The sequence below is a fragment of the Heloderma suspectum genome, chromosome 1 (genome assembly GCF_057233095.1).
Source record: "Heloderma suspectum isolate Gila_16-S chromosome 1, 16-S_ref, whole genome shotgun sequence".
In the NCBI taxonomy this organism is placed as follows: Eukaryota; Metazoa; Chordata; class Lepidosauria; order Squamata; family Helodermatidae; genus Heloderma; species Heloderma suspectum.
This window is the reverse complement of record NC_139458.1, coordinates 268665185-268680665: the sequence shown is the minus strand read 5'-3', so window position 1 is coordinate 268680665 and position 15481 is coordinate 268665185. Positions and strand designations below refer to the sequence as shown.

At 42.1% G+C, this 15481-nt stretch overlaps 1 protein-coding gene across 1 annotated transcript; it reads left to right on the top strand.

The window, feature by feature from the left end:
- The first annotated feature begins 9118 nt into the window (after positions 1 to 9118).
- On the top strand, positions 9119 to 10603 carry KCNS3 (potassium voltage-gated channel modifier subfamily S member 3). Its single transcript, XM_084830739.1, has one exon. The coding sequence runs from the start codon at positions 9119 to 9121 to the stop codon at positions 10601 to 10603; it is 1485 nt and encodes a 494-aa protein (XP_084686865.1).
- The last annotated feature ends 4878 nt before the right edge of the window (positions 10604 to 15481 follow it).

The following is a 15481-nucleotide window of genomic DNA, read 5'->3' as shown; positions in this document are numbered from 1 at the left end:
ATCTCAAAGATGCCTGAAAGATCATGGTTGCCTCCGGGTTGCTGTTCAGGGGCAAAGATTACAGGTGATCTTTAAACTATGCCCAACTATTTTAACCAGGCCATTTAAGAGAGGGTGATAGCAAACTTTCAATTTTCCCTGAGTGCTGAGACATGGAATTTGCCGCATTTAAGCAGAACAGAATACAAATGAATGGATCATCAATTTTAAGTGCAGGCCTCATTAAAATCAGCTCAGTGTGTGTTATCTCCAGGAAAAATTCTTTGTGTTAAATCGTAGCCTTCTGATCATTTTAGGAATTGAATCCAGACTGTACAATTCTGTAGTGTTGTCTTGTTCTACAAGACACTACAATTCTGTAGTGTCTATAACACTACAATTCTGTAGTGTTGTCTTGTTCTCTCAGGTGATAAAATTTATGAAAATGAAATACAGATTATGAACACAGCCAGCCTTTTATTACACTATGTTGATAGCTAGTATTGTTGCTATAGACAGCCAGTGCTCTCTCTCCCCACTTGTCTGCTGACGTCCAAAGAATGAACATTAGTAGACTGTAGACTCTCACATATCTATTTGCATACATCTGTTTAAGAAATTTATGCAGATCTTGAACCCTTTATAGCAGTGCTCTCCGTAATGTGATGAATTCATATTGCTCTTGAACATCAGTATGTTGGTGTACATTTAATGCAAGCCATTAGAGCTGGTTTACTGTACAGGCTAAGGCACTAAGGCAGGGGTGCAGAAATTGCCCCCACAAGGCCCTCCATGGGCTGAATGACATCAGTAAGCATGACTATTGATGTTATCCCCCTTCCCCCATTTTATCTCTCTCTGTGCTGAGAGAGCCAAGGAGAAAGGGAGTTGGCTGGCATTGGAATGAACAGCCTAGTTGGGATGGGGAGTCGTGTGCAATGGAATCCCTGGTGTTATCTCCAACCTCTGATTGGAGATGACAGCAAGGATTCCTCTAGGGGGTGGGGCTTGGCTTCCAAGCCTCTCACCTTAGAGGAACCTAAGGAGGTAGCATGGGTTGGATGCACTATGACATTCCTGCACTGAAATTTCAGTTAAGATATCCATAGTTCAAATCCCTCCAGAGCCATTAACTTGCTTGGTGACCTAGCCAAACCACCATTTCTCAACCTTCCTATCTGTAATATGGAATGGTCATAATAATACTGACCTATCTCAGAGGATTGTAAGGATTACTCAGGTATCTGAAGCAGTTTGAATACTCTAAAGTGCTCTATAGATGCTAACCATTATTATTAATAAATTAGGATTAGATATTTGCTGTCTAATAAAAAAATCAGCAAAAGAAAGCAGATGGCCCTATGTAATATGTGCATTCTAACTTTTGAGCAAATGCTAAGATAGACATCATTGGAAACATTAAAACCATTTGACTATTGGACTTTAAAGCTTGTTTGGTTTTCAGGTGAATGACATGGTTAGATATTTAATAGATAAACTCAGACATTTTCTAGGAATAATAAGGACTAGAACATTAATATCTTTTAATAAATCCAGTCAGAAGCCATTCATCACCAATGTTTAGAAAACTATGATTACGGGTATAATTACAGCCATTCAGTAGATTTCACCATTACTTGATGTCTGGTCTCTGGTCGTGTAACTCTTGCAATAATGGTTCACATTTCTTTATATATATATATATATATATATATATATATTGCGAAGTTGTTGGAATTGAACAACAATGGTAACTACGCCAGTGTGGTGTAGTGGCTAGAGTGTTGGACTGGGGGCCAGGAGATCCAGATTCTAGTCCCCACTTGGCCATGGAAGCTCATAAATGTAATAAATAATAAATAAATAATAACTGAAGCCTTTGGACAAGGTGGATCCAATTCAAGGCTTAAAAAAAGATTTTGGAGGAGTTTTTCTCAGTAGTGTGTACTTAACATTGGCTTATAATCCTTTTAGAATGAAGAGATTTGTTACATTGCCTAAACTTGTATCCATTAACTAATTGAATGGAAGCATCAGACTAGGTAAGCCAGAGCTCTATAATCAATAAAGGGTGGTATTAATGCATTCTCAAGAGTGAATCATAGCCTAGTGTTCCAGAGGATTGCTGAGCCCTGAATTCTTCCTATAGTGAAATTGGCTTTGGCAAGTTTATATATGCAGATTTCCCTGTTGATCTGAATGAACCTATATCACAGCCCAAACATACCCTTTTAATTCTATTTCGATCAAATAAGATATAGGAGGCTCAATTCTTATATCCAGACTATTCCCAGTTTGTTTGCTTTGTTATGTTTATATCTTCTTTTCTCCTAAGGATTTCAGAGTTGCATATAAAACCAAGTGGCAAATGTAAACCAAAGCTGGCTTTGGTTCATGTACGTGCCAGGTGTAGACCTGTTCCGCTTAGCAATGTAACTATATTGGATATCTTCAAACTGGTGGAAGCTTGATATTCAACTAAATCCTACAGGATTGTTTTAATAGGTAGATGGATACGATATTGTGAATATGAAAAGCTGCCTTATACTGAGTCAGACCTTTGGTCCATGTAGTCCAGTATTGTCGACACTGACTGGCAGAGGCTCTCCAGGGATTCTTTTCTAGTCCTACCTGGAGAAGCTGGGGTTTGCACCTGGGATCTTTTGCATGCAAAGCATGTACTCTATCACTGAGCTACAGCCCTCCTTCCAACATCCAGCAAGATAGGAGTGGTTTTTCCATTTTCAAATGGACATTTGAGACAGCTGGTGAGGAACTGCAAATACTACAGCTGCGTAATCCTCCCAAAGGCTTTGTTATTGATGTGGTTTAGATTAGAGAGGAGTTGAGAGATGTGGACAGGCAAAAGTCCAACATGACAGCAAATTTATCTGGAGAACGCTAGTGCATGTATATAGAAAATTTGGAAAGTAAATTTATGGAACTATGTTTTGTTTTCATAGAGGAGAGAAACTAAAATAATTGGATTGGGTGGGCAGAGAAAAGTTCTAACACTTGCTACTATTGGGAAAGTAAAAGGTTTGTTACATATACAGCCTGATCTAAAGATACATCCCCTTAATGGATTGGGGCTGAGTGCAAAAAGGGGTGTTCTGTGCAGTTCCTGGCTTTGACCTGGGCCTCTGGTTTTCAGTCCTGTGCTGCAAAGCTGGGTTGTGTGGGGATGTTTTTTGGTAAGTTATATATTAGGTATTATATTATATATTACGAATTATAGTACTGTGAGGACTACACATCTGTCCTCTCAGCAGATGGTTGTTACTGTCCGTTTTGACTATGCTGATCACCTGTTTGAGGGTAAGGATCTCAATTCAGTTTCCCCTTTCCATCAACAGCTGATGACTGCTCTCCGTGGCACATGCAGATCTCTTTCTTGGAGCCATACTTAAAATAGGAAAAGAGGAGAATGGCAGTTATAGGACTTCAGTAACTCTAGGAATATTCCAGAGTCAAAGTAGCATGGCCTAATTTTAGTTCATACTATGGTCTTGATCAACAGTGATTATTCAATAGTATGCTGTGAAGTTGTTCTTCTCAGATTGTAATTGAAGGGGCTGAAAAAGGTTTTGGCTGGGGCGTTATCTCAAGATACCAATTGTATTTCAGAATAGAATGATGAATATCAAGAATCTTGGATCATTGTTTGGTAATCACCTTTGGGGTATTTAAAATATGTTGCTAGTGTTTCATGACATCTGGAGAAGTTCAGATTGCAGCTCCTCTTTGTCCCTAATAACCTTGTTACCTCCTTTCTTAGGATCATGAAGCAGCCAGATTTTTAGCTTCTGCTAGGAGATGAAATTAGGTGAAAAATATGCTGTAGTGGTGCAGTTTCCCGGTGGAAAAGAGGAAAAGCTTGAAAGTGAAGGAGAAAGGATAGAACAATAGCCAGATTGCAGGACGATATGAGACTGAGTCAGGCCAAGCATGCAAAAGCTTTTGCCTCTTTAATGAGACCCATAAATTGCATGAGTAAACCAATAAATTGAGGCGAAACAGTGACAAATTACAGGATGGCTTAGTTCTGGCCACAAAAGCCAATCTCCAAACTCTGGGGAAATGTGTTGTAGGGGCATATGCACACTCCCTTCTGTACTTCAATCCTCCTCTCTTTCATCCAGATGTCCTCTTCCCTTCCATGGTTTACAATAACTGTAGTTCGTTGTGATGTCCAGATTTGGCAAACAAAGGCTAATACAAACCAGGAAATGCCTCCAAACCATGATTTGAAACAATGGTTGGAAGCTGGTTTGCAGATCGTCTTTTGGAGGCAAGTCTTGGTTTGGGCTAACCAAATTTTGTTCAATTTGAATATCACAACAAGCTGTTGCAAACCATGAAAGGAAAGGGGAATCCATGTGCAAGAAAGAGGGAAAATACAAGCTTGTGTCAGATTCCAAACTGTGGTTTGGAGATTGGCTCCATTGGGATACTATAAAACCCAGTGTTTTCTTTATCTATAACCTAAGTCTTCTATAGCCTTCTTAACCCCATCTCAGCCAAACAATCTCCCATCTTTCTTTCCCTCACCCTCTTCTCCTAGACAACTTTTCCCAAAAGATGTGTGGATGATAAAATGGTCATTGCTTGTTTTTACCTACAGGAACCCTCTCATTCTGCTGAACTTCAATATTTCTGGCAGCTATCCTTATCCAGAAAAGTCACTTCAGTCCCCTTTTATATGCAGTACCAGTATGAATCTAGACACAATCTGCCACAACAGGAGATGCTTCTGGAACTGGCAAATCCCTTAAGAAGCGGCTTTGTATCACTTCTGGTAAGGAGCAAAATTATATGAGTGTAACTGTCCATTGTTGCCTGGCTATCTCTAAAGACAGATATGAAAGGGAAATGAAGGTAATGAAGGTAATTAATAATTTGCTTTCCCCACTGCATTAAAGTGTTAGGGTGCTTCCAGACAGAGGGCTCCTAGTGCTACCAATGCAAAGACATTGTGCACCTATTCTATCTTCCCCTCCTGAATGGATTTTTTGTGGTAAGAACAAGGTCAGACGCTGTGGGAAAACACGAGTGGGTTACAAATGTCAGATGTCATGTGGTACCCCTCCCCCATGAAATTCCATGAATGAGGTGAAAAGATTGTACAATAAAAGCCATGTCTGGAAGCACTTCTAATATCAAGCGCTCTCCTAAAGAGTAGCATATTGTTGTAAGTCAGGTGTGTTGAACCTCTTTCAATTCAATTTCAGAGAAGCTCTCAGGGGTTGCATGCCAGTGGTGGAGCTGAAGGCAAAAGGAGCAGGGCTAAAATACCAAAAATGTCAGCAGACTTAGCTTAATGTCTTGCTGCTGGCAACTAAGCCTTGGGAGAGGCTTTTCAGCCTTTTAGAATGGGGGAAAAACTGTGCAAACACCAAATGATTGGCAGCTGGGGGGGAAGGGAGTGGGGCCAGGGAAGGTGGGCATAGCCATCTGGGGAACCTTGGAGGGCCAGATTGGGACCCCAGGTGGGTCAGATTTGGTTCAGCACACCTGTTGTAAAGTTTGTTTTATAGGTGTAAAATAAGCCATTATAATGGAGAGGAGATAAGCAGATGCTAAAGCCCAACCCTTTCAGATAGTAAAAGCTCCCACCTGTTCAACTACTTTCTCTGGTAACATTTTGATATATTCCAGGTAGCAACTGAAACGTATACATTTAAAAAATCTGAATACATCCATTATCAGAGATTTGTAGGACTCGTCAGATTCTTCTGTTGGTCCCATCAACTTTCACAGAATCTTGAATAAATATACAGAAAAAGTCAGAAAGATACCCAGTCATGAACAACAACTGAGAACTCCGTGTAAGAGGCAGTTTAGACATTCTTGGAAGGGGAATGATCCACATCTGGGTGAACACTTGTTTGAGAATACCATTGTGATCTACCTGGATAGGCAAAGTTGGAAGAGCAGAGAAAATATAGGCCTTTATTTATAATTTAAGGCTAGAAACAACTCCCCATGTACATATCTGAGCTGGTGCATTATTATGATGAGAGCCAGTGTTGTGTAGTGGTTAGAGTCTTGGATTGGAACTTGGGAGTCCTGGGTTCTAGTCCCCACTCATCCATGAAGCTCACTGGGTGACTTTGGGCCAGCCACTGACTCTCAGCCTAACCTGCCTCACAGAGTTGTTGTGAGGATAAAATGGAGAGGAGGAGGATCTTGCAAGCCACCTGGCATTCCTTGCAAGAAGAAAAAAGACAGGATATAAATGTCATAATTATAAAATTATGAAGTTGCTCTGTTCAACAACTCACTTGGTTGCTAACTTATTACTTCAAAGTTTTGTTCACCATGCAAAGTGTCACACATCCTAATCAGAACCCATGGTGTGTGTGTGAGAGAGAGAGAGAGAGGCTGAGCTCACCTGACAGGTGACCACGAGCAGCAGACAAAGCCCAATAAATAGGAACACAACCCACGAGAGTCCAGGCACCAAAACATAGTCCGAAAGCAAGAACAGAGATAAGTTCAAAGGCAGGATCTTCAGCACCACGGACAGCGTTATGTCCTGATGTCAGCCCTGCTGCCTGTCCCAGGCTCTGACCCCATTAGAAAAGAGAAATCCTCAAGGACTAGCATTCTAGCCTTGAGTCTTGCAACTCCATTGTTGCTTTGTTATTTCATGACTTCCACCTTCTATACTTGAATCTTCGGTGACAGGAGGCAGCACACTGTAAGACTTTGGTTAGAAGGCATGGCAGTTCCTTGAGGCAGCAAGGTTTTTGGAGGATGAGGCTCAGGTGAACTTGGCTTGGTAAACACACAGGAACTTGGCTACTGGGTGCTGGTGTGCTGGTGGCTTCTTTAGTATTGGGGTCTGTACCCAGTGCTTCCATGGATGGAATTGCAGGTTCGCAGAGCTGCCCTGGATTCTCCAGTGCCTTCTTCCCAAATTTGGTGTCTAAGCAAATGTTTCAGACCAAAGTCATGGCAAAAGGCCCAGGTCCTGTTTGAAGTGTTCCCATGGTGAAGGTGCAAGTGCATACCCCTCTTTTCCCCCCACATACCTCCCCCCCAAAGGGGGGGATCATACAAATATGTCCTTCAGGTGTGATGTTCTCTTATTTATTTATTTCATTTCTATACGCCCAACAGCCGAAGCTCTCTGGGCGGTTCACAAACATTAAAACCAAAAAGCACGCAGTAAAACAATATAAAATATAAAAGCATTAAAACCACAATGTAACAATACAACCAGAATAAAACCACAATAAAACCTAGCAGCAATGCGGAGATTTAAAATACAGATTTAAAACAGCAAAGCTAAAAAACTAGAAAGCTAAAATGCTAAAAAGCCTGGGAAAATAAAAAGGTCTTCACCTGGCGCTGGAAGGAATACAATGTAGGTGTCAGGCGAACCTCACTAGGGAGCTCATTCCACAGCTGGGGTGCCACAGGAGAGAAAGCCCTCCTCCTAGTAGCCACCCACTTCATTTCCTTTGGCAGGGGCTCACGGAGAAGGACTGCTGAGAATGATCTTAAGGTCCAGGCAGGCACATATGGGAGGAGGTGAGCCTTCAGATAACCTGGCCCCAAGCCGTTAAGGGCTTTGAATATTAATACCAGCACTTTGAATCAGACCCGGAAATGGACTCGCAGCTGGTGCAGCTGGAAAAGTACTGGTGTGATATGAGCTTGTTGGTCAGTCCCTGTTAACAATCTTGCTGCCCTGTTTTGGACTAGCTGAAGTTTCCGGACCATTTTCAAAGGTAGTCCCACATATAATGCATTGCAGTAATCCTGATGAGAAGTCATCAGAGCATGGATAACTGTAGCTAGGCTATCTCTGACCAGATAAGGGTGTAGTTATTATACCAGCCTAAGCTGATAAAAAGTGCTCCGTGCCACTGAGTTTACTTGTGCCTCAAGTGACAGTTCTGGGTCCAAGAGCACCTCCAAACTATGAACCTGAGCCTTTAGGGCAACGCTCCCCAACCTTTTTGGGCCCAGGGACCAGTCCCGTGGAAAACAATTTTTCCACGGACCAGGGGGGGGGATGGGACCAGGCCACAGCAGGGGTGTGGGAACCCCCCTTACCTTGGGTCCGTGGAAGGGGAGGTGGTCCGCCCCCCCCAATCCTGGCCAGCTCCACTCCGAGTCTGCAGAGCTGCCGGCTGACTCCGGCTGCTGGTGGACCTCCGACTGCTGGGATGCAAATGGCATCCGTGCGGATGCCATTTGTGTCCCAGCGGCTGGAAGTCCGCCAGCGGCCAGAGCTGGCTGGCTGCTCCGCGGACTCGGAGCGGATTCCAGTGGAGGATCGCCTCCCCCCCCACGGACCCAAGGTAAGGGAGGATCCCACACCCCTGCTGCAGCCCGGTCCCTAACAGGCCACGGCCTGGTACCGGTCCACAGGCCGGGGCTTGGGGACCCCTGCTTTAGGGGGAGTGCAACCCCCTCCAGAACAGATTGAATATCACCTAGCCGGGCAGACAAACCACCCACTAAGAATACCTCTATCTTGTCTGGATTGAGTTTCAGTTTATTGGCCCTCATCCTCTTGTCAAATATTATGGGAGGTGTTTAGTGGAGGGACAAGGCACCTACCCCCTTCCAACATGGGGAAAGGACTTCATATCCTGGTAATTGTTTGAACAGAGTCATAAAGTTTCTGGAAGGTAACTGTGTAAATAGGGAAACAAATTTGTTTTGGACTTAAACAATTCTTCTTTTCTAGTGAGATTCATTATAGTAAGTCTACCTGAGAGACTTTTTAATCCTCGGAAGGATGAACATTAATTTAAATGTTACACAGCTAGAGGACAAGGTTAATAAATTTACACATCTTTTCTCCACTCCAGGATGGGTGGGGGGAAGAGGTGAGAGAGTGTAAACCAGACATTATTTTATTCAAGCTTGCTAAGTCTGATTAAATAGACCATCCAAGTAATTTAATTTTGCCTTGCTGAAAATGTTTAGCGCTGCATGTGACGTTTTTATATCTTCCTTATTTTTTAATATAATTTCTCACATTAAGTAGAGATGAAAAGTAATTGCAATGAGAACAAGACTGGATTGAATTACCTAAGTATATCTTGTGTTTCTTTTTAGGTGCACAGTACAATATTATGTGTCTTGCAAGCAGGACACAGAGCTTACAGTGTTCAAAATGGTGTATGGCGAATTCTTCCACAGACCAGGACAAGATGAGGAGCTTGTCAACTTGAACGTAGGTGGCTTTAAACAGTCTGTTGGCCAAAGTACATTGCTCAGATTTCCCCATACAAGACTCGGGAAGTTGCTCAAATGCCATTCAGAAGAGGCTATACTGGAACTGTGTGATGACTATAGCGTTGCAGACAAGGAATATTACTTTGATCGGAACCCTTCCTTGTTCAGATATGTGCTGAATTTTTATTACACAGGTAAACTCCATGTTATGGAAGAACTTTGTGTCTTCTCCTTCTGCCAGGAAATAGAATACTGGGGGATCAATGAACTCTTCATTGATTCCTGTTGCAGCAACAGGTACCAAGAAAGAAAAGAAGAAGGCCCTGAGAAAGAGTGGGAGCAGAAAAGCAATGACGGAAGCCTAGACTCTTCTGATGAAGAGTCATCCATATTTGAGAAGGAGCTTGAGAAGTTTGATAAACTGTGGTTCGGGGACTTGCGCAAGAAAATATGGATCAGAATGGAGAACCCTGCATATTGTTTGTCAGCCAAGCTGATTGCTGTTTCTTCCCTGAGTGTGGTCCTAGCATCTATTGTGACCATGTGTATCCACAGCATGCCGGAGTTCCAAAAACTGGATGCCAATGAAAGAGAGATTGAAGACCCTATTCTGGAAGTTGTGGAGATCATATGCATCGTCTGGTTCACCTCTGAGCTTATAATCAGGTTGGCTGCTGCTCCAAGTCAGAAGAAGTTCTGGAAGAACCCCTTGAACATTATTGACTTTGTCTCCATTATTCCATTCTATGCCACTTTGGCTGTGGACACAAAGGAGGAAGAAAGTGAAGATATTGAAAACATGGGGAAAGTGGTCCAAATCCTACGCTTGATGAGGATATTCCGTATACTGAAGTTGGCGAGACACTCTGTTGGACTGCGGTCTCTGGGTGCAACATTAAGGCACAGCTATCACGAAGTTGGACTTCTGCTTTTGTTCTTGGCTGTTGGGATTTCTATTTTTTCTGTTCTGGTCTACTCAGTGGAAAAAGATGATGACACATCGGAGCTGCAGAGTATCCCAACCTGCTGGTGGTGGGCCACAATTAGCATGACCACCGTTGGCTATGGGGACACCTTCCCAGTCACCCTTGCAGGAAAGATTATTGGCACAAGCTGCATTATCTGTGGAATATTAGTGGTGGCTCTTCCCATTACCATCATTTTCAACAAATTTTCAAAATACTATCAGAAGCAGAAGGATTTTGATGTGGACCAGTGCAACAATGATCCCAAGGAGAAGACAAATGAGCTCCCTTATTTTAATATTAGAGATATTTATGCAAAAAGGATGCACTCCTTTATTTCTAGCCTTTCTTCAGTAGGAATTGTAGCCAATGATCAAGATTCAACAGACGCCTCCAGTATCCAAGATCTGGACGATGTTTATAACACAACGTCTTTGCAGAATGGTACAGGAAAATGAGTTGAATCTCTTTCTTTACTGTTTCATTCTAATATTAGCACAGCTTTTATAAAGAGCACTTAATTCTCAGGGTATTTAACTCTCTGCCATATTAGGGCATTCTTTGGTCGGATGATGTTGCACATTCTTTCCTGTTTAGATGAGGCTTAAGGATAGATAGGCTATGCATGGTGGCTTAGTTTTGACATGACTTAGGAAAACGGTATTGAGCCTTTGCTCCTGCAGCCAAGTCTGATAACCTTTTAAAGAACGTGTGGTCTGAACTGATAGCTTCCTGAGAAATGGTAAATGACTAGCACATAGGAAATGTGCCACAATGAGGTGAAATTCTTAGGAGCAGATATTCCTGAAAATGCAAGTGCACATGAAACCGTATTCGCTAAGAAGCCAAATCCTCCTAAACCAAACCAGGAAGGCTGTTAGCATCTGATTTTAATATCCCATACACTCTGGGATAGAGAGAGGCTTCATTCCTGAGCCGTAGTTCTGCTAGACTTCTTCAATGCAATGGAAGTCTCAGATATTAAACAAAAGCAGCCATAGGCAGTGTGCATTTTATTTGTGATTCCTGTATGATGTGCAAAGAGTTGTCCAGATGTTTTGGACGTCAACTCTCATCACCCCAGCCAGCATGGCCAATAGACAGGTATTCTGGGAGTTGTAGTTCAAAACATCGGGAGGGCACCAGGTTGGGGAAGGCTGGTACAGTTTTTTATCTGTTTTGCAGGCACGTTGCCCATGGAGTTTGGGTGCCTGGCCATAGGGGAAATGTGTGACTTACTGCTTCATGTGCCAGCCACTTGTGCTTCCTTGGCTGCTGCTTATATCTAGTATACTATCTAGTGAAGCTGCCCCATGCCACAGAGAGGCCTGGTGGATCTGGTGGGTGGAAGTCAGACAATTAGTCTGCCGTATTAGTCCTTCTAACTCATTTGGCTTGATTCATTTCTCTTATATAATAAAACTGTAAGGAACCCTAAAGCCATAAAGTAAACAAATCCAAACCACAATGTCCCATGAGCAAAGGGAAAGTGCACTACATAATAGTTCCGGCAGAGCAAACGGTTAGAGGAGACTGTAGTGCGAAAACTAAAAATATGTAGAGCCTTGGGAGTAGAATTCTGTTTTCTATGTCTCTGGGTCCTGGGACGTCTTAAGTGAATCCATCCTTGTACATGGACATGTAATGTAATTATTATTTTTTCCCTTCTGGTTTTGGAAAAACCCAATGCTCCCTGATCTGTTAGTGCCATGGACTATGTCACACTGTCTACACAGGCAGGCTAGATGTCCAGTCACCTTTGGGCTCAGTTTTATACCCTCGGGGTACTTCCTTTGTTTTGGTGATAGTGACAGAGGATGCATGGCAACGCAGTGAAACATTAGTTCTGTTCTCTACCGATGCTCTTGAAGGAATTCGTCAAGGCTGACTATAAATGGAATTGTGGTGCTACCCTCCTTGTTCATGATTTACGGTCAGTGGAAATTCTGATTTCAGCCAACCAGCCACAGATGTTCATGGGAATTCTTGTAATCACCTGCAGGATGCCAAATGACCACATGAAGTCACACATTTTGTATGTACAGTAGGAGCTTTTAGCACCTACAGCAGAAGAGATTTGCTGGTGTGCACCATTTTTGGTCTACACAGCTGAATGGAAGAGCCTCATTCCTCTGTTTAAGGCAGCCAGGTTGCTCAGCTGACACCAGCTGGTTTAACTGCCCTCTTCCGGCAGCCATTCTGCATATCAGTCTGGTAGTATTTAAAACAAGTCGCAACCATTCAGAGACAGTTAAAAGTCGTGACGAGGATACGCTCTTCATACTTTTAGCCAAGAGCAGAAGTCAAAAACCTTCAATATGTCTTTGTTCTTCCTGAGCAATTTGTATTGCCCTAATGCCATCAGTAAATTGTTCTGCAAAGATACAACAACAAAACGCACTAAAAGTGCAGGAACTAGTGGGGGCAAAGTATTGGGCCTTCTATCCAGAGAGCTTTGGCTATTGGGCGGTATAGAAATAAATACATACATAAATACATACAAACATACTTGCAGTTTAAAGCATTGGATCCAAATGAAAGCAAAATGTTACTCTGCAAAACTAAATGGCTATTATGATTATATTTCTCCAAATTGTCCACATGCTCATAATAGGGATTTTAAAGGAAGCCCCATTGCAACCTTACATGCCCAAAGGAGGGGATTCCCCAGAATACAAGAAAACCACAGACAAAGTTAATGGAACCCATAAAAAAGTGAAGTGGGTAATATTGCTAATAAAATGGCAATACAATATATTACAACAATAATACATGAGAAACACATAAAGATGACACACTTTGTAGCCAAAAAACACTATATAGGCTGAACATATACAAATACCAACCTGAATCTGAGATGAAGGTATAATAGAGTTGTTGTTGAAGAGACTCTGGATTATATCTCATTTCAGTGCTTCATCAAAACTGACTTAGGAACAAAATATTTTATTTATCATGGAAGGCAGCTGAAAATAACCCCCCCGACTTCTTGTATATCCCTTCCAAAACACAAGACTGCTGATGCAACATAAATACCTGAAGTGAGTCAGGAAGCTAGCACTTCCTAAAGCAACCCTGGAAATGAGCAGAAATGCTTGTTTGCGGAATGGGACAGGTCAGTGGAGTTCCCTTCTGCAAGCTCTGCTGATCTGCCCCATTCTGGAAATGAGCATTTTGGCTCATTTCTGTTTGCTTCAGGTTCTGCTCGCTTTCCATTGCACTAGTGGCAGGTCGCACTACTGCATGGGCAGCATTGGATACTGCCCTTTGTTAAAAACAATAACAACAATTCTATTATAACTTCATCTCTGATTCAGCTTTATGACTGTAAATGTTCAGTCTATATAGAAGTTTCTGTCTACGGTGTGTGTCATTTTCACGTGTTGCCTATATATTAGAGATTTTGTTATATTAAGCAGTATTTAAATATTATTAATAAGTAAAATAATAAATAAAATGTATTATTGTTGTAATGTATTGTATTGCCATTTTCTAATAGCAGTATTACCCCGCTTCACCATTTTTACAGGTTTCATGGACTTTGTGGTTCACCATTGAAGCTTTGGCATTGCTGATAAGCACTGCAACGTCCTCTCCTCCACCAGCCATAGGTGGTGACAGTGTTGATATCTAAGTCATCTGCGTCAGCCTGAAGAACTGTGTGTGTGTGTGTGTGTGTGTGTGTGTGTATTGGTCCCTGGTCTTGTAAAGCATGACATGCAAAAAGCCTTTTGTTTCCATCCTGTCTCCTTGAAAGAGTGGAGTTCCTTCACAAGTGATGCTAGGTTGCTGGCAAGCCTTACCTCCTTCCTAGACAGCAGTGTAGCAAAGGACCTCAAAACGGGACCTCAGTGCATTGGTGGTGGTGTAGTATCTAGAGCATTGGACTTAGGTTTGGGAGATCCAGACTCAAATTCCCACTCATCCACAGCGTTTCCACAGTGTCTTCAGGCCAGTTAGTCTAACCTACTTCACATGGGTGTTATTGGGATAAAGGGGGAATGGGGACATGTATGCTGTTGAGAATTCCTTGGAGGAGGGACAGGATAAAAAAACCTAATACAAAAGTAAATTGCTCTCCTAGCCTGACTGGAGGTTTAATCCAGGGACCCAGAGCTGGAACTCTTCCCTATCCCAAGGTAATTTTCATATGGGAATTATGGTTTTTTTAGACCTTGACCACACCCAAAACCCACCGCCTTTATGTATCTATTGGTCAGGTAGTTTGGTCATGTGAGTCTCCTGTAGGCCAGGTGATCACCTGTTGATACTACTCTAGGTTAGCTGTCTAAAGTGGACAAAGGCCAGATTCTGGTGAACCTTGGCAAAAATAATCCTGGGTCCATGAGCCAGATTAGAAAGGTTTGTGGGAAATTCATTACCACTGAGGGAGAGATTGGGTCATGGCACTGTTGTATAGGTAGAGAACACATACCGCTTTTTCATGTTAAATTTGAGTTTCTAATGCTGTAGATTAAGATATCATCAGCTACAGTTTTTAGAGTATCAGTTGAAATGTTCTTAAACATTTTGTCAACTAACTGTAATTGCTTAACTTCTTTAGAATTTGAGATCTGAATTTATTTTAACTTCTTTCCATAGACATATCCTAGACTATTACACTATACAAGTGTAATACAAGTGCAGCCATCAACCTTCTATTGATAGTCATTCTTTGCTATACTTTGTTAGGCCATTGGGAGCCCATTTTCAACGTTAACATGGAACACATAACGTAGAAGTGGAACAGCATTTCTCTAGATTCTAACTGGGTAGGATTCATTCACTTAAAAGTGCCCACACTGCTATATTTGCTTCATTGAGGATCATGTTCTCTGAAATGTACGCCGAAGTGATATGAAAACAGTGCAGCTGTGCTGAAGTTGTTGCATGTGATTTGTTGATTTGTTTCGATACAAATTAGATAGTGATTATCTAACATTCATGGTAAAATGTTTGATTTCCTAAAGTGGACAATTTGCTGCAAGGCAAAATAGCAAGTTTGGTAGTCCTAAAAACACTTAGCTTGTAGAGCTAGCTCAGAGAGGTGTATCTGTCTTCTATTTAAGGAAGATTGACTGACAGAAGTTCTGTTCATCACTTCAGTAGTAAAGTCTCTTTCTGTAATTGACAACCTAGAGTTCCCAATGCTCTCATGTGCTATTCTAGATTTGGTTGTGTCTTCTCATGGATGCTCAGTTTGCAAGGGAGCCTGAAGGTCTAGCTTACCTCTGCTAGCTTTGACAGCCTCCCCCATTTCTGCAGGTGGTACTCCAGATCCATTCAGCATCTGAAATATAATAACCAAAGTCAATAAGGAGGCATGCTGTATTGCT